Source organism: Ceratotherium simum, chromosome 24 (genome assembly GCF_057802395.1).
Source record: "Ceratotherium simum simum isolate JZ-2026a chromosome 24, ASM5780239v1, whole genome shotgun sequence".
NCBI lineage: Eukaryota > Metazoa > Chordata > Mammalia > Perissodactyla > Rhinocerotidae > Ceratotherium > Ceratotherium simum.
Window position 1 is genome coordinate 31,621,542 of NC_141923.1, and position 22,891 is coordinate 31,644,432.

General features: G+C 40.0%; 1 protein-coding gene across 15 annotated transcripts in view; it reads right to left on the bottom strand.

The window, feature by feature from the left end:
• Window positions 1-22,891, bottom strand: part of SIPA1L1 (signal induced proliferation associated 1 like 1) — a 363,798-nt gene that overhangs the window by 132,582 nt on the left and 208,325 nt on the right. For all 15 annotated transcript variants that reach the window (XM_087448297.1, XM_087448293.1, XM_087448290.1 and 12 more), the window contains one exon: window positions 4,958-6,758. In XM_087448297.1, coding sequence (XP_087304423.1) covers window positions 4,958-6,455 — 1,498 coding nt within the window. In that variant the 5' untranslated portion in view covers window positions 6,456-6,758. The remainder of the gene's footprint in view (window positions 1-4,957; window positions 6,759-22,891) is intronic.

A 22,891-nucleotide genomic window follows, 5' to 3' on the forward strand; every position in this document is an offset into this window, starting at 1 on the left:
TACCCAATGGTCTCTTTGCTATCAGAAGGTCTGAGCAGATAAAAAGACAGCAGCAAAAGATAGTCCTAGGTTAGTTTCTCCAAAAGTTATTTAGAGCCCCAAATCTCCCTGAAAAGGACTCCATAATTAGAGAGCTACCTTCAAACAAATTATATACGGTTTATGTGATCCCAATAAAAAATAAGATAAGGGCATTAAAACAATAAATTATTATACATATATAAAATCTCTCCCTATTAATTTTGGCAGAAATTAACTGTTAAGTTCAAGAGCACAGACCACAACATGGTTCAGTAGATCAGACTTGTTGACTCGGGTTTATCACTTACCTGAAATATAAAACTGTCCACATTAAAAAAACTAAACACAGAATAATTATCCTTAAAGAACTCTGAATTATAAGGCATCCCACGGTACTTTTCTCAAGCCTAACGTTGCTATACTTACAGAAGAATCAGAAAAGAAAATAAGCACAGATTTTTACAAATAAGCTTAGCTGTATCGTGTTCCGTCATATTCTGTATGTACTACATAATAATCCACTAAAACTTACAATAGCTACTTAATGATGTTCATTTAACAAACTGGAACTTGAAGAATAGCTCCTGATAGCAAAATTGAGACTATATCAGAGTGCTAAAGCTGTCACTTCAAGTACAAATGAAGTGAAGTGCATATATTCTAAAGAACTGATGTTAAAGATGGCTGATTACAAGAGGGTGAGAGGTAAATAAAGAAAACTGGACATTACAATAGAACCTGAAATCCAACTTGTTGGTGTCAACTGATAATCCTGGGGACTAGCAGACTGCTTAACTTGACATGTGTGGGTGTGTGCATGTGTCTACAAACACGTGTGTGGTGGGGTGGGGAGAGGCAGAGGTATGGGAAGAGGAAAGCGAACAATAAAATATGGTGGCTTAAAGTTATCAGAAGAATAATCAGGTGCATAAGCATTAGTTTTCACTCTTTTCAGGACTGGGAAAATATTCTTGGATGAGCTTCAGACCAGATAATGGCAGTTTCTCCTGGCAACTGGGCAGTAGGGAGAGGCTGTTCCCCATCACAGCATCTTTAGTAACTTGACTTTGAGAGTGACACCCCACCTAGCATCAGATAAGCATATCAACCCTTTTGATCAATGGAGCAACAAACACCACTGTCAAGGCAACCCATGGGCTCCTCTTTTCCATTAATGCATCCCTCTGAATGGGACTCAGGGAGGCCATGCCTCATAGACAATTGTACACTCGGCACAAAATTGGAAAAGTCCTGTATTGGCCACAGAAAATGAGGTGAGTAATGGTGAGGAAAAAGACTTCTCCACAAGCCGTGTCGGCTACAGTTAACATCATAATTATCCCATAACTTAGTATTTTCCCCTTACAAATTTCCTTGATATTCTGATCATGGTGACTACCTCATACAAACTAAACATAAAATATAGATGTACTCAAAGGGAGATGACCAGATTAATCTTCATGCTATCCTACTGCCTAGTTTGTGTCTCTCTAAGAAGGATGTGGTCGCATCACTTGGACTTATCATAAGGACAGCTTCGCCTCGAGGTCTTATGAGCATTAAGTAAGGAGGTCTGCAGAAAGTACAACGTAATAACAATAAATGTTAGCTATATTATTACCGTCATTTAGCTCTGAGTGAGTCTCAACAGAAACATCACACACGCTAGCGAAACAGCAAAGAGTGGCAGCAAGAGAAAGGACTGGAAAGAACAACATTGATGGTGTGTTGCTCATTTTAAAAAGTGCAAACAGTGGGATTCCTCTACTGGTCCAGCATCTTTCCAGCCATGGACTGGGCTTACCTGTGGGGGTCAAATATCCTCTAAGGTCTAAATGTGCAAAATAATGATGTTTATAAAAACAATGTAATATTAAAAAGTGACTGCAGCTTCATGAGCTGATAGAATTAAATTTTACATATAGTGTCCACTGGAGAGTGTACTTCAGTAAAATGAATTTTGTTTTCCCCTGGAGACTTAGCCACAATGAAGTCAGGAATGCATTAAACAGCAGAATGGAAAATATCTGGTGATGAAGAGGTTGGAGTGACAGCCAGGTCAATAGCACTACACCCTGTTGCTGGAAGATAAATTACATCTGACATTGATGTACTCCTTCAACAACATGACTCATTTTAAGGTTCTGATTAAGAAAAATGACTTAGTGCACTAATCTCAGTGACTCAAGTGGTATATAAAAAATTATAAGACAGAATTATTTAACTGTATTTTATACTGTGATAAAAAGTATAGATATACAAATTTTCTAATATACAGTTGTATTTTAGGGGACTTAATCTCAGCTTCAAATGAAGCTGATTATTCAGAGCCATAATTTGTTGTACATTATCATATTGTGACAAATGGCCTGTCTGATTTGAAAATTCTAAGTTGTATGGCCCAAGAAAACACAGCAGGAGCCCTCTGTACCTGCCTTCCACTGGACCAGTGTCCTGGATTAACCATTGCCCTGAGTTCCCTCTGTGAACCACAACGACGGATGCCCCATGGCACTAGCAGACAATCTCTGGTGCCACACACACTCCCACCAGCTGGACTTGACGCTGACAAAGAGTCGGCTGTGTCTTCCTGAACCTGTTTACCCCAGTTGATTTGTTACTGTAGTTATGAAATTTAATTAAATATTATGAAAGCTGATGGAATGAGTACAAAAGATAAATCTTGTTTCTATTAAAAACTAAGTTGAAGGCTTTGGAAAGACTTAGTAAAGGCAAGTCACTAAAAAAGAAAGCTGTTGGATTAGATGTGGGTGAGACAACTACAAAAAATAAGAAAAAAAACCCCATAAAACTTAAGATTCTGTAAGATTTGGATTGCTTTGCTAGTGTCTATGTTTTAGCTCTTGTGGTTTACACTATTAATACGACGTCAAACTCAAAACAGTAGAATCATGGTCAAAGAAAAGCCCTTGGCCTCACAAGAGTTTGGCAAATATATTTTCATATATTTTAATGAAATTAAGATATTTTGAGGACATACACTTTTTAAAGATTCCCTGCTTTAACCACTATTTCCAATTAATCAGTTCCAGTTATGTTAGGTAAGAGGGTCTTTTCCATGCTTCAAATTAGCAACTACTTTGGATTAGTGGCTTTCAAATTTATGAAGTGTTATGATGTAAGCTGGATTACTCTGGAACCTAGATGTTCAAATTTTTAGCCCATACTTTTGAAAGATAAAAAAATAAACAAATTTCCACCAGATTTAAACATAAAAATATACTCCTGCCCTTTAGTCTAATATAGTAGAGAGAAGAGCACAGCGGTTAAGAACATGGCTCTGGTCAGACACCGAAAGTGGAAGCCTGCCTCCACCACTACTAGCTCCGTGACAGCTTAACCACGTAAGTCACTTAACCACTTAAGCCCCAGTTTTCTCATCTGGAAAATGCCATCAATATTGGTACCAACCTGAGTGGGCATAGAGAGGGTGAAATGAGAAAATGCATGTCATATCAAATGCTTAGCAAAGTTCCTGGTTCATAATAAGTGCTCAAAAATGTTCATCGGTATTATCACATTGCCTAATAGGAAAAAAGTGCCTACTACTACATAAATAAGATTGTAACTAATATGTTCTCTCTTATGTTGGACTCGATGTGTCAGTTTTTAGCAACATGGCCTCCCCTATAGACAGCTCAGAAACACCTGCAGAAAATTTCTGCAGGTACAATAAAGCATGGGCTCTCCGCTAGGTGCCATTTCACCCCCTAGGGGACATCTGGCAATGCCTGGAGACATTTTAGGTCAGCACAACTGGGGTGGGGGAAGGGGGCACCTGTTGACATCTAGGGTGTAGATGCCAGGGGTGCTGCTAAACATCCGACATCCTACAATACACAGGACAGCTCCCTCCTCCAACAAACAATTATCTAGCCCCACATGCCAAGATGGGAACACTGAGAAATCCTGTCTCCTAAAGGAAATATAAGAAAGAAATGATTTCTAAAATTTGAACTCCAGAAAATTATTCTGAGAAAATAAAGACTGCTTAAAAATGAAATTGGGATTTTCATTATCATATTGACTCCAGGACCTATGCCACAGATATTTATGAGATATGGATACAACTATAATGAGTACTAGAAATAAAACCTTATTTGGAAGATAAATCTAAATAAGATTCAAAAGCCCCAAAACAGTAGGTGGGAAATCAAAACACTGCTGTAATACTCTGCATACAGGCAGACTCGCACCGGGCTGCAGAGATTACTGAGCTAATGGACCCCAGGTATATATCTTTCTTTGGCAAGCATCCTGTTTCCTAGCTTGGGTACTTGCATGAATTAAACTCACTCTTCAATTAATAATGCTACTCAAAAACACCACTAGAAAGCTCTTAAGAGTTCATTTAAACTATTTATTTTTCAATAAATCATAGGGCCTTTCTTAAAAGTATGAGATAAAACTATACATAAAGTATAATCCAACACTGTGAAATGAATAGGAATGTATTATAATTCCCATTTACTGATGAGAACATTGAGGTGGAAAAGAAAGGGTCCCACACTAACTGTAAAAGTGCTAAATAAATGAAAGGCAGCATTAAGATTGCTTTTGTAATCCTTAAAAAAAAGCCATGTTTAAAATATTTTCAACTTTATATGACATTTATCCTTCAAAGTGACACAGCAAGTCTTCTACAGACTATAATTTTATCCACTAAATCACAGGGTTTTTATTTTAAAAAAACATTATTTAATGTACAAGACATTTTTATACCTGAAAGGAGGAAGTAACTCAAAAAAATGCAAAAAGAAATACATTGCAACAAATAGCTATTTAACTATTTTACCACCAAGAGAAACAATTCAGGCAAATCTTATGTCACACTGCTAAAAAACCTAATAGGAAGTACTCTGCTTTTTTCAGAAAGTACAGCACAAGAAAATTAAAATAAAAGATCTCTACTCACCCTTCTGAAAGAAGAATTTCCTGTAATAGTATGCGCCCAGATCCACATGTTCCACAATGTACCTTTTCACTCGATCTAGATGCAACACCAAGTTTTCCTTGGGCACTTCAAGTACTGCCACTCCTGCATTTGTGCAATGGGAGCTGAGTGTCGACTCAAATGAGGCACTTTCACATCCACTAAAGGAGCCAGAATTCGATTTTGACAGGCTGATTTTCCTTTCACCTTCTCCACCAATCTCATTCCGAAAATACGGGCAGCTCATTACAAGTTCATTGCTTTTATCATCTCCCTGGTCCATGCTGAGGCTTCCTTTGGAATTCAGGTCCTCCGTGCTGCCCATTGGGGAGCTAAAACTGGCCGAGTGGGACAAAGGTCCTGAGACCAAGGACGCCACAGCAGCTGCTGAAGCCCCCGTGGTGGTGTTTCTCCTCTTAATAACATTGTGCCTGTTCAGAATCGCCTCATTCAAGTCAAATAATATACTCTGGACATCGTAGTGGGCAAAGCACTTTGGACATGTCCAGGGCCTGACAGAGTCTTCCGATCGGTTATCTTCAAGATCCGATGATTTCCCAAGTTCTTCACCTTTGGCATTGCGTAATTTACGAAAAATGGACGAGTCTCCAGTTTCAGACTTGGAACGTCGCTTAAGTGGTTTTTCCCTTTCCTTAAAGAGCCTGAGGTTCTCTCTCTGTGAGATGGGCCCATCTATAACATCCAAAGAGAACCCAGAGCCCTTGCCCCCACCGGCAATGAGGAAGTCACTGAGCTTGGTTGGAGTTGGACCTCGATCAGATTTGTCATCTTTGTAGCCCTTTAACAAATCAAAGAAGCTTTCTCCGGACGTTCCCTGCTTATCAATCGAAGATGTGCTACCATATTCCCTGTGCAGTGATGGCCCAGTCTTGTATGTGGGCGAGATACATTCATCAAAGCTATCCACATCAAGTTCACTTATGGTGATATCGCTGTTGCTCCGCTGCCTTATTCTGCGAAGAGCCTTTCTGGGAGAGCTGGGATAGGCTTCAGGCATGAGAAATCTGGAGTCCATGTTCTCCGACGGTCTTGTCTTGTTTTTCAGCGTGTTCTGTATGCTTTTTAACATGGCTGAGTCACTGGAATTGAGGCTAACAGAACTTCCCTGACTCACAGGACTGCTTTTGGAGGACAGGCTCTCAAGGCAACTTGAGGTTTCTATTTCCTGGCTTGAACGGCTAGATTCTTTAACATTTTCCTTTCTTGGGGGCCAATCTGCAATCCTTGCCCTAACCCCCATCTTTGGGACTCCGGGGGTTGAGGTTATATGGTGAGACCCTTCACTTCGTGGGGGCCCTACAGGAGCCATGACCGAGGATCCTAAGCTGCCATTTTGGGACCTGAAGCGCCGCATGTAGAAGTCGTCACTGTGGACTTTGGGAGGGCCATCTGTGCCAACAACCGAGGCCCTTTCAGTGGCAACAGGCCTCTCCGTCTGTGACCGTTTCAAGCTGGTCATGATGTAAAAGCAATTAGACTTAAATCCCTGCAGAAAGGACCATCATATCTAAGTTTTAAATGTGCACTTCCCTTTTGGAGAACGGTTTCCAAAAAATACAGCAGTTGCATGAGATCTTAATCTTTTTCATTTAAAAGGTTAAATGCTGCCTTATTTTCAAACCTCTGAAAAATCCAGATCTTCAAAACATTATAATCCACAACAGCTCCTTTGCTTCACTTTAATAGATGGCTTTCTTTCAGAAAAAACCAAAGGGAACTTGTATTACTGGGACTCTGTGATTGCCATAATCCCATGGTTTCTCTAAAAGAGAGAAGGACAATTGGAATTAGCATTTGATAAATACATCTAAAAATAAACACACCAGTGCCAAAACCAGACACAAGGAAATAAAAGACTCAATAATGGATTGTGGTTCACAGTTTACAGCCCATTATTTTTCGTAAAGCAGGTTTGAGAGAAAGGAAGAAAGGGAAAGCATTTAATAAAATCCATCATTTAAATTACATATATTTAAAAAGACTATTACTACTTCAGCTTAATTAAGCTGTTTCATATAACTAGGAGGGAGAGGGAATCTCATTCCAGAACATCAAGGCTCCTATCCCCAAGTACAGGCTCCAATGACTCTAACAATATAGAATATCATGAACCACTGGGCTGACCAGAAGTTCGAGACATAACCAGAGTTTCAATAATTAGAGCAATGCGTAGTCAGTTTTTTGACAACACTAAAAATTGAAAAATTACTGAATATGTTGCAACACTCACTTTTTTAACACCTTCCATATTTCAAAATCCTTACTTATTTTTTGTTTCTTTATAAAGGCTTAACATAGTTGGCAACAGCAAATACAATAGAGAGAAAATAAACAGGGCTTTCCCGGAGCCATTATATCCATTAGGACTCTTCTGTATTTCCCTCTACTTTATTACTTACCCCGAAGAGGAATATTTCCGAAGGAATCCAGCATTCACCACCACCTCTTCCCAAGCTTTCTTTAGTTTCATCTACTCTTAAAGCTGGAAATATTTCACTAATTAACAAAATGCCTGCATTTCCTTACGCATTGCAACCTACCCCACCCTTCGGTGCTAATTTATGAAGACAGCAGAAACAAAATGCTGCTCTGGATAAACCTCTCCATATTCCCCAACAGACGACAGAGAACTGTTAACATCCTTCCAGGTGATGGGCGAAGAACACCAACTTCCTCATGAGCACGTCAGTCAGGAGGCAAGAGGCACAAATTCTGAGTACAAAACCCTGCATGGCTGCATACATCCTGGAAATAAAGGCAGAGGACCCTTTTCCAAGGCTCCACAAATTACACAAGAGGTGGCCTTTAAATTCTTGCCAAATACATGTTTGGAAAGATGCTGCTGAACCAGCACTGCGCTGACAGGGCTGCATTGTCTACAAATCACGGCTGACACCCCGAGGACGACCCGCGCTCCCTGCACTCCGCTCAGCGTAACAAGCACTTACTTCCACGATAATTAAGCATCTCGCTAGTCGGCTTCCTGCCTCCGAGGCAGCCGCTTTAATTTCTCTTGCAGTACGCAGCATCATTTTAGAAGCCTCGCTGCTATTTAAAGGCTGGAACATTTAGGGGTATTTCAAAAACTGCACGCCGCCTGCAGGACGCAGGGCCAGCGAGCTCCAGCTGGGCTCGCACGGGCTGGTCTGGGCAGCCAGTCAGATAAACGCCAATTGTTTTCACTTGCGTTGCTCCTCTTCCCCATCTTTTGTGATGAGGATAATGGTTTTGCATAGCTACTTAATTGAACCTGGCTTTTGAGCTTTCTAGATACTTCTGCCATCAGATTCCTATGATTTCATTTACATTTCAGAACTTTACATGCTCCTCTTGAACTGTAAGCCTTCAAGTGGAATATGTGCTAACTGTTGCTTCCAAAGGCAGTGAGGGGCAGCCCGTGCGGCCACAGCCAAGGTTTAAGAAGTGCTCCTCATAAGATGGAAGAAAAAGCAGTCAACTGAACCAAAATGCAAAGTAAACACCAGCCAGTCTCCAAAAAAAAATCTTTTGACCACCAAAACCAGAATTTACGAGCTATTTTCTAACTAGGGGAAATAAAGCTGTTTATTTCAATGAAATGTCTTTCAAAGAAAGATACTAGCATAAAGAATAATACTAAGTAGATTCTTATAAAAATCAGATGCTTTCAACATTTCTTACAAGCTCACAGAAATCCAAATAAATCATCTACCATTCCCAGAAGTTTCATTCTCTAAAAGACCAATACACCAATCACACCATGATAAAAACTCATTCTTGTCACATTTCACTTCCCTTAGAAAATAGTTTGTTGCCGAACTGTCTTTTTTAGGATATGTAAAGTTGTATCCATTGTAGGAGGAAACTGAAAGCCAGCACTAAAATACAGTAACGAGAACAGACTTGGAGAGGCTCAATCTTGGCGGTCACTACGACAGTGCTCGTCTTCAGAACCATCTCGTCTTCAGAACCATCTCATATGCTTCTGTATTTTTTAATGAGATTTTTAAAATCTTATATTTAAACATAATTTCCTCACAATTAAAAGAAATGCCAAGACTCCTATTACATCTTGATCATTACAACAACTCAATGTTTTCTTTTAATTTCAAACTGTAGATAGGCACACAGGGGAGAGAGTGCCCATAGTTTAATGACCTGTAAAAACTGAGGAAGTTCAACATGGACAACTAAGTTCAACAACAGATTTTTATTTTTTCTGTCATGAGGACCTCCTTTCCTATTCTCATTCATTCTCTCCATCCCTGTGTCTCTCTGCCTTTCCCTCTCTCTCTCTTTCTCCATCCTTATTTATACCATCAAACCCCTTTATGAGCAATACACTTTGGACACTGACTAGCACATGTAGAAATATATATGCGTTGCATTTATTAAGCTACTAGTCGAAAATAAAGATGTCATCCACGTGTATAATATGATGACAGATCAGTAACACCTAAAACCCATACCTTAGGGTTGATGGAAAGAGCAAATATATCCTGAAAATTATTAGGAATTGTTCTAATTGTCAGCAAACCTGCCTAAGCATCATTAAATACGGTAAAAAAGCAATGGAATTAAATAGAAGAGCAATACTAATTTACAGCATGTCACTTGCATCTGTTGAAGGAGTAAGCTATATAAAAATATCCTTGTTACAAGTTAAATTTCACAGCTCTAGGTACTATTTGAGTCCACGGTAGATCCATTCAGCTAGAATCCCAAGCCCACTGTTTAAGTTCAGTGAGTTCATGGAACTCAGAAAACGAGAAGATGCACTCAAATTCTACTAGCTGAAAGTCTTTTCATCACTCAAGGTCTATACAACGTAACCCATCACCATTTTCTGATAACACAAATCTTCCAGAGGAAGTGCTTCTTCTTCTCCTCTGAATCATCCCCAGCCTTTCTGCATTCTCCTCTCAGCATTGACTACACACTTGGTGCTAGGAGATTTGAGTTAACAGTCCCTCCCTTGGGGGGAAGCTGCAGGTGCAAAAACAGTGCTTGTCATTCCAGCTCTTTGAGACATTTACACTCTTGATCCCTCCCTCCTTCCTGAAACTCTCTCTTCTCTGCACTTCCATGATAACCATGTTCTTCTTCATTTTCTCTTGCCTCTTTCTTTTTGCTCACTCCTCAGGATCATTGGTGGCCTCCATGTAAAAGCTAGTGATTCCAGGGTGGTATCCTTGGCTTACCTCTCCTACCATTCATCTTTTTGGAAGGGGCTGTAAAGAGTATTAGTATTAGGGTGCATGTGAGCACTGAGAGCATCAGGATGAGATAGCAGGCATGGGTACACTGGAGGAAAAATATTCCTCTGGAAAGCAGGGTGTTGACTTGGTTGGATCACAGTTGCCTGTGCAACTGAATGAAGACAGAATAATGAAGTCACCTGGGGAGATATCTGCATGGTAGCCAGTACTGTCTGGTGATGTCACAGGTACCTGCTCTTTTAAATGTCATCTCTATGCAGTTATCCAAATCTCTACTCATAACCCTCTCTCCTAAACTCCAGATAAAATACAGGCAAGTGCTCATTTGATATCTTCCTCATTTATTTATTTTCTACAATGAATTAACTAACAAGCAGGAAAAGGGAAAAATAATTTTCTTCCAAGAAATAAATGGGTGAGAACAATAAATAATTGAAGGAACCAAACAAAAGAGGCAACATGGGAAACTGTTTGTGCCAAGGGCATAAGGAATAGTTTAAAGGCAACACAAAAGACGTGGGAAGGGAAAAAGACAAAAAACAACCAACAACAACTACAGTTCCTGTCCTGAAATAATTTACAGTACAATATGGCATATTCACTAAAAAGAAGTGGCATTCTTCATCAAATACTTCCACCTTCCAAAATGGGATGTTGTTAGATTCCTTAACTGGTATAGCCTCAAATACTCAATGTTTCTGGGCAAGAGAAGGAATAACTACACAGATGTCCCAATAATCCAGAGATACAAAATATGAGTACTTATGAAAGTGTCAATGTAAATAGTTTAGGAAGTTGTATACATAGATTTAGAATTCTTGCTTTAGAATGTAACAGGAAACTTTATTTTAAAATAGAAATATAACTTCACAGTGCTCGAACATTAGATTGGCTAAGATAACCAAATAAGGCAGACTATTTCCTTTACATCCATTCTTGGCTTTCTTGAATTTCACTCACATAAAAGCAACGTCTCGGACAGAAGGGTCTCACTCTTTCAGGTTAGCCTGAAACACACACAAGCATCTCAGCGCAATGTGCTGGATGATTTCAGATTTATGAATCAGCACATAACTTTTTAGACTGGAATTTCCCCTTTCTTTCATTTCCGGTCTGTCTCTTCAACAAAAAGCAGGAAGAACTGGGAAGAAAGGAGTTGATAAATCTAGTTCCTGCTCCCCAAACGTTTACTATCTGAAAAAAACACCAATGGAGACAAAGGAGAATCAAATAACTTGTGCTGAAGTTACCAAAGTGAAGGAAGAAGTTATGGATACAAAACATATATAACAAGATAAAGTTACATTTGAATTTAGAGATAGGAAAGCAACTTAAAAGGCACCTGTTTGGCCAGAGTAAGAACCAAACAAGAGAATAATATTTGCCTCTGACCCGCCGTCATAACCAAACAAGTTCAATGAAGAAAGATACATTTCAAAGGCCTAGCAAGGCTTGAGGATACTTTATATTGCTGGGAGTGAAGGAAACAATGTGAAACTTGGGCAGAAAGCTTGAGGGCAGAAGAGGGGAGATAGAATAAAGAAGGTCTGGAGCAAGTTCCATGGTGGAATCATTGATGGGTAGTGAAATGATTCAATAGCTGGCAAAATAAAGGAAAACAGAAATAAACGTGAATATTTAGCTCATATTAAAATATGACTAGGGGCCGGCCTGGTGGTGTAGCAGTTAAGTGTGCGCGCTCCACTGCGGCGGCCCGGGATTCTCGGGTTCGGATCCTGGGCGCGCACCGACGCACCGCTTATCAGGTCATGCTGTGGCAGCATCCCATATAAAGTGGAGGAAGATGGGAACAGATGTTAGCCCAGGGCCAGCCTTCCTCAGCAAAAAGAGGAGGACTGGCATCAGAAGTTAGGTCAGGGCCAATATTCCTCACCAAAAAAAAAAAGATTAAACTTATGCAATAAGCAATTAATATAATGCAAAAGAGCTAGGTTTGAGGAGCTAGGTAGGAAGATGAAAGGTGGAAAGTAGAGTAAAAGGTAACAGTGAATCAGAATTATTAGAAGAAAAATAGTAAGTGTCTGAAGTGCAGTAAAGGTAACACTTTCAAGAAAAAGAAATTGGAGCTCATCAACTGATCAGGGGCATTGAGATGCGAGTTTCCAAGCCTGGCACCAGGACATCAGGAGACTAGACTAGATCAATGAAGCCAATGAGTGTTTTTAATGTACTGATTTGTACCTTAGTAACCATTTAAAAAACATTAAAAACGTATTCATCGATACTATAAACTATGACCTAGTACTGAACAGAGCTGATTATCAAATATGATCTGGCACTAAATAACTTACAACCAAATACAATCAGGGGAAAGGGAATATGAGAAATGGATGCTGGGGACAACCAATGAATGACTAGTACACGGGGGAAATGCTCGTCAACTTTGCCCAAACTGTGCTTCAGATTCTACAAGTTATTAATCCATAAAAAAGGGTTCCATAATGAAGTAAGGCAGGGACATATCATATATCACCTCCCTTAGGATATGGTAATATGTGTTAGTAAATTAAAAGCTTCATGAAATCTGCAGTTTAAAAAAAAAGCCACACTAACTATTATACTAAGAGATTTCTTAACTGATTCGACCATGGACTCACTTTTTAAAAACAGAACATTTCTATACTGTGCATAGTAATCGGGGACAAGGAGGCTCAGTTATAGAAGAATTCAAGATACAAACAAATTGTATATACATCATAAATTTACCTATGTTTTTTAAAAAGCTACATATGGATATATAAACAAGCCAAAGGAAGTTCACCAAAGGATTTACAATGCTTGTCTTAAGACAGTTAGATTATGAGTAATTTCTCTTTTTGGTATTTGTCTGCGTTATTTATTTTCTAAAATGAGTATGTATAACTTCTATAACCAGAAAAAGAAATTTAGGAGAAAAAATAAACCCATTATTCTGCTGGTAAAAAAATATGTATATACATATGATCTGGGAATGTAGTATGATGAACAATAGGTTGAATACTAATTATATAAAGAGTTGCACTCTGTTAAACCTCCAACCATTCAAATCACCAAACAAGTCACAATCCAACAGATGTCGGGTCCTTCCAATGAGATGATCTTGTGCTAAATCCCCTGATTAAAATGAAATCAAAGAAGGCTACACGAAGTATAGAGTCCTAGAGATTATAAGATTAGCAGTACCTATAGGATTTGAATAATTACTTCATACAGAAGATTAACGCAATTGCCTATATTTCCTCATTTCCAGATGTTTTCTTTATATTAATATTGACATAAAAGTCTCCTCATGCCCAACAGCTTCCATTTTGTGCCTTCACAAGGTAGTCTGACCTGGAAAATCAGGTAAGGCTGCCCACACTGAGCACGGACTCACTCGCTCATCACCCCTCGTTCTCCTTTCCTGGGACGCATCTACTTTCCCATGTACATGGACATCTCGCCTCGGTCCTCACAATCCTCCTTCTGCAGAGATTCGGGCTAAATTTGAAGAAAGTCACCATCTGGACTATAGACCAACACTCTGGAGAGCATCATTAAAGTGCTATGAGGTATTGATGGTTCAAGGAACTGAAACTGTATATTTACCTCAGAGAGGAAGAGTCAAGTAATACTGACTCTCTCCTCTGAGGGCAGGAGGGAAAGAGATGGTCTGCACTGTACCGTCAGATTGAAATTAGATAAGCCATGAAAACTGCCTTTGATCCCACGTGATGAACTGCAGCTGAGAAGCTGCAGCACTAAGCTTTTCAGGCTGCCAGCATGGACTATCCGAGCGCTAGTCTCTATCAAAGGCGGAGACAAAGAGGGAACATTTCCACCCTCGAGTCCCTATAATCTCACTGGAAAAAGAAGACGGGAGTGGGAACTGGAGGGTTCAGTAAGATTGTGCCACAAATGGCTTTCTTAAAGATATTATGGTTTTCTCAGTTGAATCTTAATATTTCAAGAGGAAGTTAAGAAAGTGCACTTGAACAATGGAATACTACTCAGCCATAAAAAAAGACAAAATCGTCCCATTTGCAACAACATGGATGGGCCTGGAGGGTATTATGTTAAGTGAAATAAGCCAGAAAGAGAAAGACAAACACTGTATGATCTCACTCATATGTGGAATATAAACCAACACATGGACAGAGAAAACTGGACTGTGGTTACCAGGGGCAGTGGGGGTGGGGGGTGGGCACAAGGGGTGAAGGGAGTCATATATATGGTGATGGACAAACAAAAATGTACAACCCAAAATTTCACAATGTTAGAAACCATTAAAACATCAATAAAAAAAAAAAGTGCACTTGAAAAAGCACGTTTAAATTTAGCTTACGAAGAGTAAGAACAATGGATGAACATAAAGCTCCTTCTATGCACAACTCTAACACCCAAATCATTATTAAGCATGATTAATATCTGGGCCGGCTCCGTGGCTTAGCGGTTAAGTGCGTGCGCTCTGATGCTGGCGGCCCGGGTTCGGATCCCGGCACGCCCCAAGGCACCGCTTCTCCGTCCAACGCGAGGCCGAGACCCACGTACAGCAACTAGAAGGTTGTGAACCTATGACATACAACTATCTACTGGGGCTTTGGGGGGAAAAAAAATGAATAAATAAAATCTTTAAAAAAAAAAAAAAAAAAAAAAAAAAGCATGATTAATATCAATAGTAACCATATTTCACTTAGCAGATTTTGAAATACCAAGGACCAAGAACTTAACTCAAAAGATAAAAATTAAAACACAAACTCACTCCACATTGCCTTAGCATTTCCTCAAATACAGATCAGAGATGGTTTATTTGTCTGTTTCACTGTATTCTTATTTTGGAGAATAAACTCACTCCCTAGAGGGCTCAGGAGGGCAGGACCCTGCCATCCATTTCACTCTCCGACACGTGTTCATTCCTTCAGTCCTCACAACCCCTATGAGGTGACAATCTCCATTTTCAGTAGACTGCATCGGACACAAAGGCTCACAACCGAGGGGGCTCTATCACAATAAATACTGAGCTGGCAGTCAGAGCATTTATGGTAGAAAAACTACTTTGAGAACACATTATAAAAGAAAAATGGCCTCCCTGTATAGCCTGAGTATCACTTCTGAAGTCCAACCCAGGCAAGAAGCTCTACACCCAGCCGAAATACATCCAGTGGGAGAAAAAATACTGATAAGTAGGTTCCTTAACATGCTACCCTGGTCACATCACTTGTCTCTCAGGAACCTTCAGTGGCTCCTCAACTGCCACCCCGTTATTGTGTAATTTAGGCCTGGAACTCAGGACTAAGTGGCACTTGCCCCCAGTCTGCTTCCTTCTTCCTGTAACAGCAGGAAATAGGTCTGCCCTAGACAAACTGTGGCACCGTTTCCTAAAGCTCTGCCAGACGACTGAACCTGAATGGAGGTGTCCCTCTCTGACCTTACATTCAGAACTTAAAATTGTCAATTATTAGAAAGAATACTTTGAACTCTTCATTTCTCACATGTGGTATCTCAGGGCCAGAAACTGTAAGCCCACCAAAGGTTAAACAAGCAAGGGGCAGAGTCCACATCTGAAGCCAGACTGCCTCCTTCCCTGACTCCTATCCTGTCTGCTACCCCATGCTGTCCTTCCAGAACACGCTTTTCCAACAATCTGCTGCCATCAGTTGTGACTACAGTCTGAGCATCCATTATGCACCAGTTACTGTTACCTCATTTACTCCCCACAGCAACCTGCAGGGAGGTGTTCTCCACTACAGTGCGTATGGAGACCCTGCCACTCAGAAGACTGGGTCACTGTTCTAGGGGCCTGATCCATCCAGGCTCCTTCTACCAGCCACACCCTCCTGAAAATGCCTCTCCTTCTACTACTTTCTGAAATTCCATGATTAACCCTACACGTAGTCGTGGGCCTTTTCTCTCCAATTAGATTTTTAGGTTCCTGAGGGCAGAGATCCATCCAATCCTTATCCCCAAAACATCTAAGCTCAGTATCCTTGAAATGGAATCATTAGAAACAAAAGTCACATGACCTCTACTAAAATGGATTAGAAATTAACTGATAAATTAATAGAATTTATATTGTAATCTAAAATGTAATTATGGTTATCCCGTAAATAGCAGTGTCGAGGGAGACACGGCAAAAAAAAGTCCACATGACCAAAAGTTAATACAGATTTCAGCCTTATTGTTCTGTTTTTTTTTTAAAGATTTTATTTATTTATTTATTTTCCCCCCAAAGCCCCAGTAGATAGTTGTATGTCATAGCTGCACATCCCTCTAGTTGCTGTATGTGGGACGTGGCCTCAGCATGGCCGGAGAAGCAGTGCATCTGTGCGCGCCCGGGGTCCGAACCCGGGCCGCCAGCAGCGGGGCGCGCGCACTTAACCGCTAAGCCACGGGGCCGGCCCCTTATTGTTCTCTCTTAAAAAGCCTTCAGACGGTAGTAAATGAAAAATAAGTAGTAGTTTGACCTTCCTCCCTTCTATCTACTCATCATCAAAGGACATGAAAAATAGCCATAAAAATGAGTAAATCTCTTAAAAGAGCAACAAGAAGTGAATCAGTCACAACTGAATGAGGCACCATTGCAGTGAAATAACTGAAAGGTAAACTAACACACAATAGAATCACTTATTAAAAATCCTAGCAAAGTAAACACATTCACAGGAAAATGAAAGAGGGGATGGTTAGTACAGCATAGGTGGGAGAGAAGAAAAACCATAAATGAAAAATTATTGCCATCAAATTAATGATGGTCAAAATAATTTTTATCTTTTACCCTCAAATAATTTTTTCCCATACAAAAGTCTCCCCATTACTGCCCCCTTTTTCAAAGTTGTGTGGTTTTTTTTGGTGAGGAAGATTAGCCCTGAGCTAACATCCGTTGTCAATCCTCCTCTTTCTGCTGAGGAAGATTGGCCCGAGGCTAACATCCGTGGCCATCTTCCTCCACTTTACATGTGGGACACCTGCCACAGCATGGCTTAACAAGTGGTGCGTTGGTCTGCACCTGGGATCCGAACCTGCGAACCTCGGGCCGCTGATGCGGAGCACGAGAACTTCACCACCACGCCACTGGGCTGGCCCGTCACAGTTCTTTTTTAATGAGTGAATATATGCTTCTTCTTAAAAAAAAAAAAAAAAAAAAAAAGAAATCTGAAATGGTGCAGAAAAAGTGAAAAATACATCTCTTCTTCAAGACATCCCAATCCCAATCTCAACCCCAACGGTAGCCACTCCTAATAGTCTGTGTATTCTTCCAGACACTGTGTGTGGGTTGGGCACACAAACACAGTAAAACAGACATTGAGTGATAAGAACAGAGGAGAGAGAGGATCCAGCGCACAGAATAGCTCACTCTGAAGAGACTTAATCCAGTACTTACAGAATCAGAAAGGAAAGGCTGAGGGGTAGACGATGAAGAATGAAAGAATCTTCTTATGGTCGGGAGAGGCAGAGGACCTCTCCTCGCCAAGCTGACACAGAATACTTGATGAAACACTTCACAACTGACACATTTTGAATCTTTTATGTATAGCCTGGTTCTGAAAGTAGGAGCCCTGTACAAACGTTTCTGGCAACTCGTCAACAAAAATTAAGATAAGAACAAAAGAAATAAAGTTAATTCAATGCACACTACATTCCTCCAGGTTTTTTTTTTTTTTTACTAATTATGCACCTATACAAATATAAACACACATTATTATTTTTATCTCTTCTCCCTAAACTTAAAAGTCCCTGAATTCTAAATGAGATTTTACTCACAAATTTATCAACTTTATCCTTCAAACTTTCATTCAACGTTCGTTTCAACAAACTTTCATTATCATTCAAACTTTTCTACAAACTAGAAAAAAAGTTAAGTAAAATGCAAACCAACCAAGTGTTCACAGATAAAACCTAGTGGCAAGAAGTCTTCTTTGGTTTCTTCGCCAGCCTCTTCACTGTTGTGGCAAAGCAAAATAAATCCTCTAACTGAAATGCTAAGTCTGATCTTAAAATGTCGTCTTATGTGTTTGCATTAGCACTGGCTTTAAAATTGGATCACTGGGCCTATTCAGTACCAAGTGTTTATAAAGTACATGCAAGCACAACACTTACATTCTCTTGCTTAAACCTCACAATAGCTTCCCTCCACTTTCAGGGTAAAAGAAGAATTTCCCAAATGCATGACAGATCTCCTTAATCAACAGCCTAGTCGGTCTCCACTCCCTGAACCTTCAGCTCCAAAGGGAAAGAGAACCAGTTGCATTGCCTTGAATGCACCTTGAATGCACTCACCAACCTTCAGGAGAAACCAAGTAGCAACTTCTGCTGGAACACAACCTCATACAATTCCCTTCCCTCCTTCTCTTGGCTTATTTCTACACATCCCTCATACATCCCTCGTTCATCCCTCGTTCTCCTGTTTAACTCTTTCTACTCCTCCAAGATTGCGTTTGGGTATAGTCTCTTCCAGGAAGTTGTCCACACCCCATCCCATCCCCTGCCTTGATACCCTTTTTATATCATCCCTTGAGAGCACTGCAGGTAACTTATGGTAATTAGAAATCAACACAAGCACTTTATTTATTTATTTATTTTGTGAGGAAGATCAGCCCTCTTTTTGAAGGAAGACCGGCTCTGAGCTAACACCTATTGCCAATCTTCCTCCTTTTTTTTCCCCCCAAAGCTCCAGTAGATAGTTGTAATGTCACAGTTGCACATCCTTCTAGTTGCTGTATGTGGGACGTGGCCTCAGCATGGCCGGAGAAGCGGTGCGTCAGTGCACGCCCGGGATCTGAACCCAGGCCGCCAGTAGTGGAGCGTGCGCACTTAACCGCTAAGCCACAGGGCCGGCCTGACAAGCACTTTAAAGAAATTATGATTTTACTATGTGTTATTAACTTCTAACACCAGCTCTGCCATCAATAAAAAGTAAGGGAATGTCAGTTTGAAGTTTTCTGACAAAATAACTGATTTTGAAGTTTTCTGACAAAACTGTAGCCAAAACAGGTTTAAAAGAACACAGTGCAGTAAGAAACATTCTTTTAACAGAACACAAGTGCAAGAAAAAGCCTAACTCTTGTTATAACAATCATGGGTATAATAAGCAACAAAGACATATAAATTAAAACAACACTGCATCATTTTATACCCATTAGGAAAAATTCTAGGAATGCCAGTACTCACTGTTAATGGTGCTAGAGTTAAAACAGACATCCTCATGTTGCTAGAGGCAATGGAAATTAGTAGAACTCTTTCAGGAAAAAGAATTGTGGGTAAACCAGAAAATATTCGTACGTTTGGGCTCTGTAATCTCTCTGTCAACATTTGGAAATGTATGGTTGTCTAGAAGCAGATGGGATTTTCCCCTGCTGAGCCCCAGGACTCTGCTCACATTCACACCAGCTCTCTGCAATCTTCATTCCTTCAGCAGGCCCCAGGAGCCCTGCCAGATTTTCCATTCCTTGTGAGCTGTTAGCATCCACTCTTTATCTCTTAATGTCCCCAACACTCCCCCACATCCTTGGTCCCCAAAAGACAATCATACAGAGCACCTTGATTTTTCACCATTAAGCCATGAGTGCTTCCCGCCAGGGACTGGGGCCTATTTAGCTTTAGGATACTTAGCCCTGAGGAGAGGCTGACTGATAAATGTCAACCACATCTGAATAGGAACACAAGTGGCACAACAAACACTGAGAAGTGATTTTACAACCTATAAGAAGGAAAACCTATAGTACAAAGATACTCACTACTATGCTATTTATTTAGTTTTTCATTTATGTTTTTATCAAAGTAACGCATACACTGGTTAAAGGCAAATAGTACTACACCACATAAGAAAAAAATAAACAGTAGTGCTTTACTTCATCTTCTCCACTCCCAGGAGCAACTACTTTCAATTCATAGCACTGTTTCCGCCAGTATTTCCGTGTTCCTAAATACCATGCTCATATGTTATTTCTTGATTTACCAATCTTAGATATTCCCTGTTGAAGTTCTGTTTTGGAAGATGAGAAATAAACATGCTTCCAGCATCTGTCTCTGCCCTTCCCTTGCCCTATTCTATGTACATATGTATGTATAGATATGTGTGTATGTGTATCATAATTACATCACATAGCCATACCTACCATATACATATATATATATATATATATATGGATTTATATCAGAATTTATATTACTGTGGCTATATTTGCTCAATTGCTTACTTTATTTTTCCTGGAGTGACTGCTTCATTTTTTTTCATTTGCTTTGTTTCTGTATACCTACCCTTAATTCTTCCTAACTTGACAAGAGAAGCAAACCAACAGACACCCTATCAATTTCATTTCTTTTTCCTGGAGACCTCTCTCGTGGAGCTCTCCATCCTCACACTCCAACGCAACCCGGCTGATCTCTAGGTCTACTGCACAGGCATATCCAGAAACATCCCATCATCATCATCCTGACAGCTCCTTCCCTCTTTTCCTGGGATAGATCCCATGCTTCCCAGATCTCATATCGTCCTCTTTCTTACTTTACTCCCTCATTTTGATGGACCACTATCTTCATTCAGCAACTGCCTAAGAAGTACATAGGTGGTAAAAGTTTTGAGTCTTAGCATGTCTAGCCTTAAACTGACAGATGGTTCGGCTAGTTATAGAACTCTAAGTAGTGTAGCATTCACCGTTAGAATTTTTTTAGGTATTATTTCATTATCTTCTAGCTTCCACTGTTGGAAGTGAAAAGTCCAATGATATTCTGATTCTTGCTATTTTACACACTACAAGTTCTTTTTTGGGAATTTTTTAGGATCATCTCTTTAATGCTGGAGTGGCCTTTGTGTGAGTCCTTTTATAATCCTTGTATCAGACAACCAGTGGGTTTTTTCAATATAAAAACATATCTTTCAATTAAGTGAACTTTTATATCATTATTTTTGAAATAATTTCCTTTCCTTCCTTTTCTCTTTCACTTTGTAAAAGTTCTATTTATTGGATACTGAACCTCCTGAATAGGTTCTTATCTTTTCTCTCCCACCCTCCATTTCTTTTTCTTTTAGGTACTTGGGAGAATTTTTTTAAATTCACTTTCCAACCAGACTATTTAGTTTTTCACATTGACTCTTGGACTGAATGTTGAAGAAATTTTGTGTCCTCTGATTGTTTCTTCCACTAAAAAGAAAGAAGAAAATCTATTCTTGTTTCATGACTGCAATATTTTGTCTCATCCCTGTTAATATTAAACTAATTTTTAAAGTTTTATATTCAGTGTCTATATTTTCTCAATTTACTTTTCTTCTGTTTCACTGTCTCTCTCACACAGAAGGCTTTTGCTCATTTGCTGCTATCACTGGCTATCCTTTTATATTTAATATCTGTGTGGGGCAAGGCTTGTTGACTACTAAGTGGGCTTTTCTGTAGGGGACTGGGTAGGGACGCAGTTGGTTTACTCGGGGAAATAGGACATAGTGGAAAATATAATTAGGACTGCCTGGCATTTGTTTAGTCTCTGAGCTCTCTTCCTATACCCAGGGAAATTCCTTGCCTTATATAGAGTCTGTCTTCCACAACAGAAACTAAAAACGCCACATTGTTACTTAACTAGCCATTCATACAACCTGCCCCTAGCCCAATGAGATATGCACATCCTGGACTCTGAAGTGAACAAGTGTCTGGAGAGAGCATGAGGCAGCGAATCCATTTACATGGTGGTTGGTGGCAGCAGCGTTGGCTATGGTGCACAGTGGCACCCCCATTAAAGTGCTGGAGGTGGCAGTGCAAAGCTGAACATCCAGTGCTCGAGGGCAGCACCACGCCGGCTTTCTTGTGTGACTGAGTGTTATCTTGGCCACTTGACCTCCCTTGTTCTTGCCCATTTTCCAAACCCAGTTCTACAGCCTTCCCAGTGATTCTGCAAGTCATTAAATATATTCCTTTTCTGCCTAAATCAGATAGGGGGTTTCTCCTCTATATGGGGGGACCCAAAAATGCCAATATTTTTAGGTCATTTTTAGAGTACACTTTAGTTTCTCTAGAGGAGAATGGTTCTACTTCCTGCCTAGCTTCCAGCATTCTGGGAACCAAGCTCGGCAAAAAATGTTTCAAATAATTTCTCCTGTTTCCAGAGCCTTTATGATTAGACCAGGCTAGGGAAGGGACTCGACTATCTACCTACTCCCACCTCTCAGTCTAATCTTCCCAGCTACTTGGGGCCTCCAATTCTGGGGTTGTAAGGGGTCAACATTTTCTAGAATCTCTCTGTAAAGGCATTCACAGTCAGCTCTCTCCACATCACTAAATTAGTTACAATACATCCATCTCTCTCTGCTGACCACGACTGTGTTGATAATTCTAATCTGCACCTGTTTCTTTTCCTCTTATTTGTCCCTGTATATTTGTATCTTTTTATATTCTTTTAATAATACTGGTGTAGGGCTTGGGAGGGGAAGGAAATAACTGTGGCCTGTGTTTAATCTGACGCGTTTAAGTGGGGACTGCAATGCTATTAGACTAATCTGAAAACTTTCAATTATGAAATATTTGAAACACGGAAAAACTTAGAGGTACCTAGTACCCATTACGCAAATTTAATAAATGTTAATATTCTGCCAAATTTGCTGCACATCACAAACAAACGTTACAAATATAGCTCAAATGTCAACTTCCAATCCTATTCTCTCAGCCTCTCCAGAGAAACTTCTCTCCTAAAGATGTTATGCCCCCTTCCCTTAAGTCCTTTATATGTTTATGAA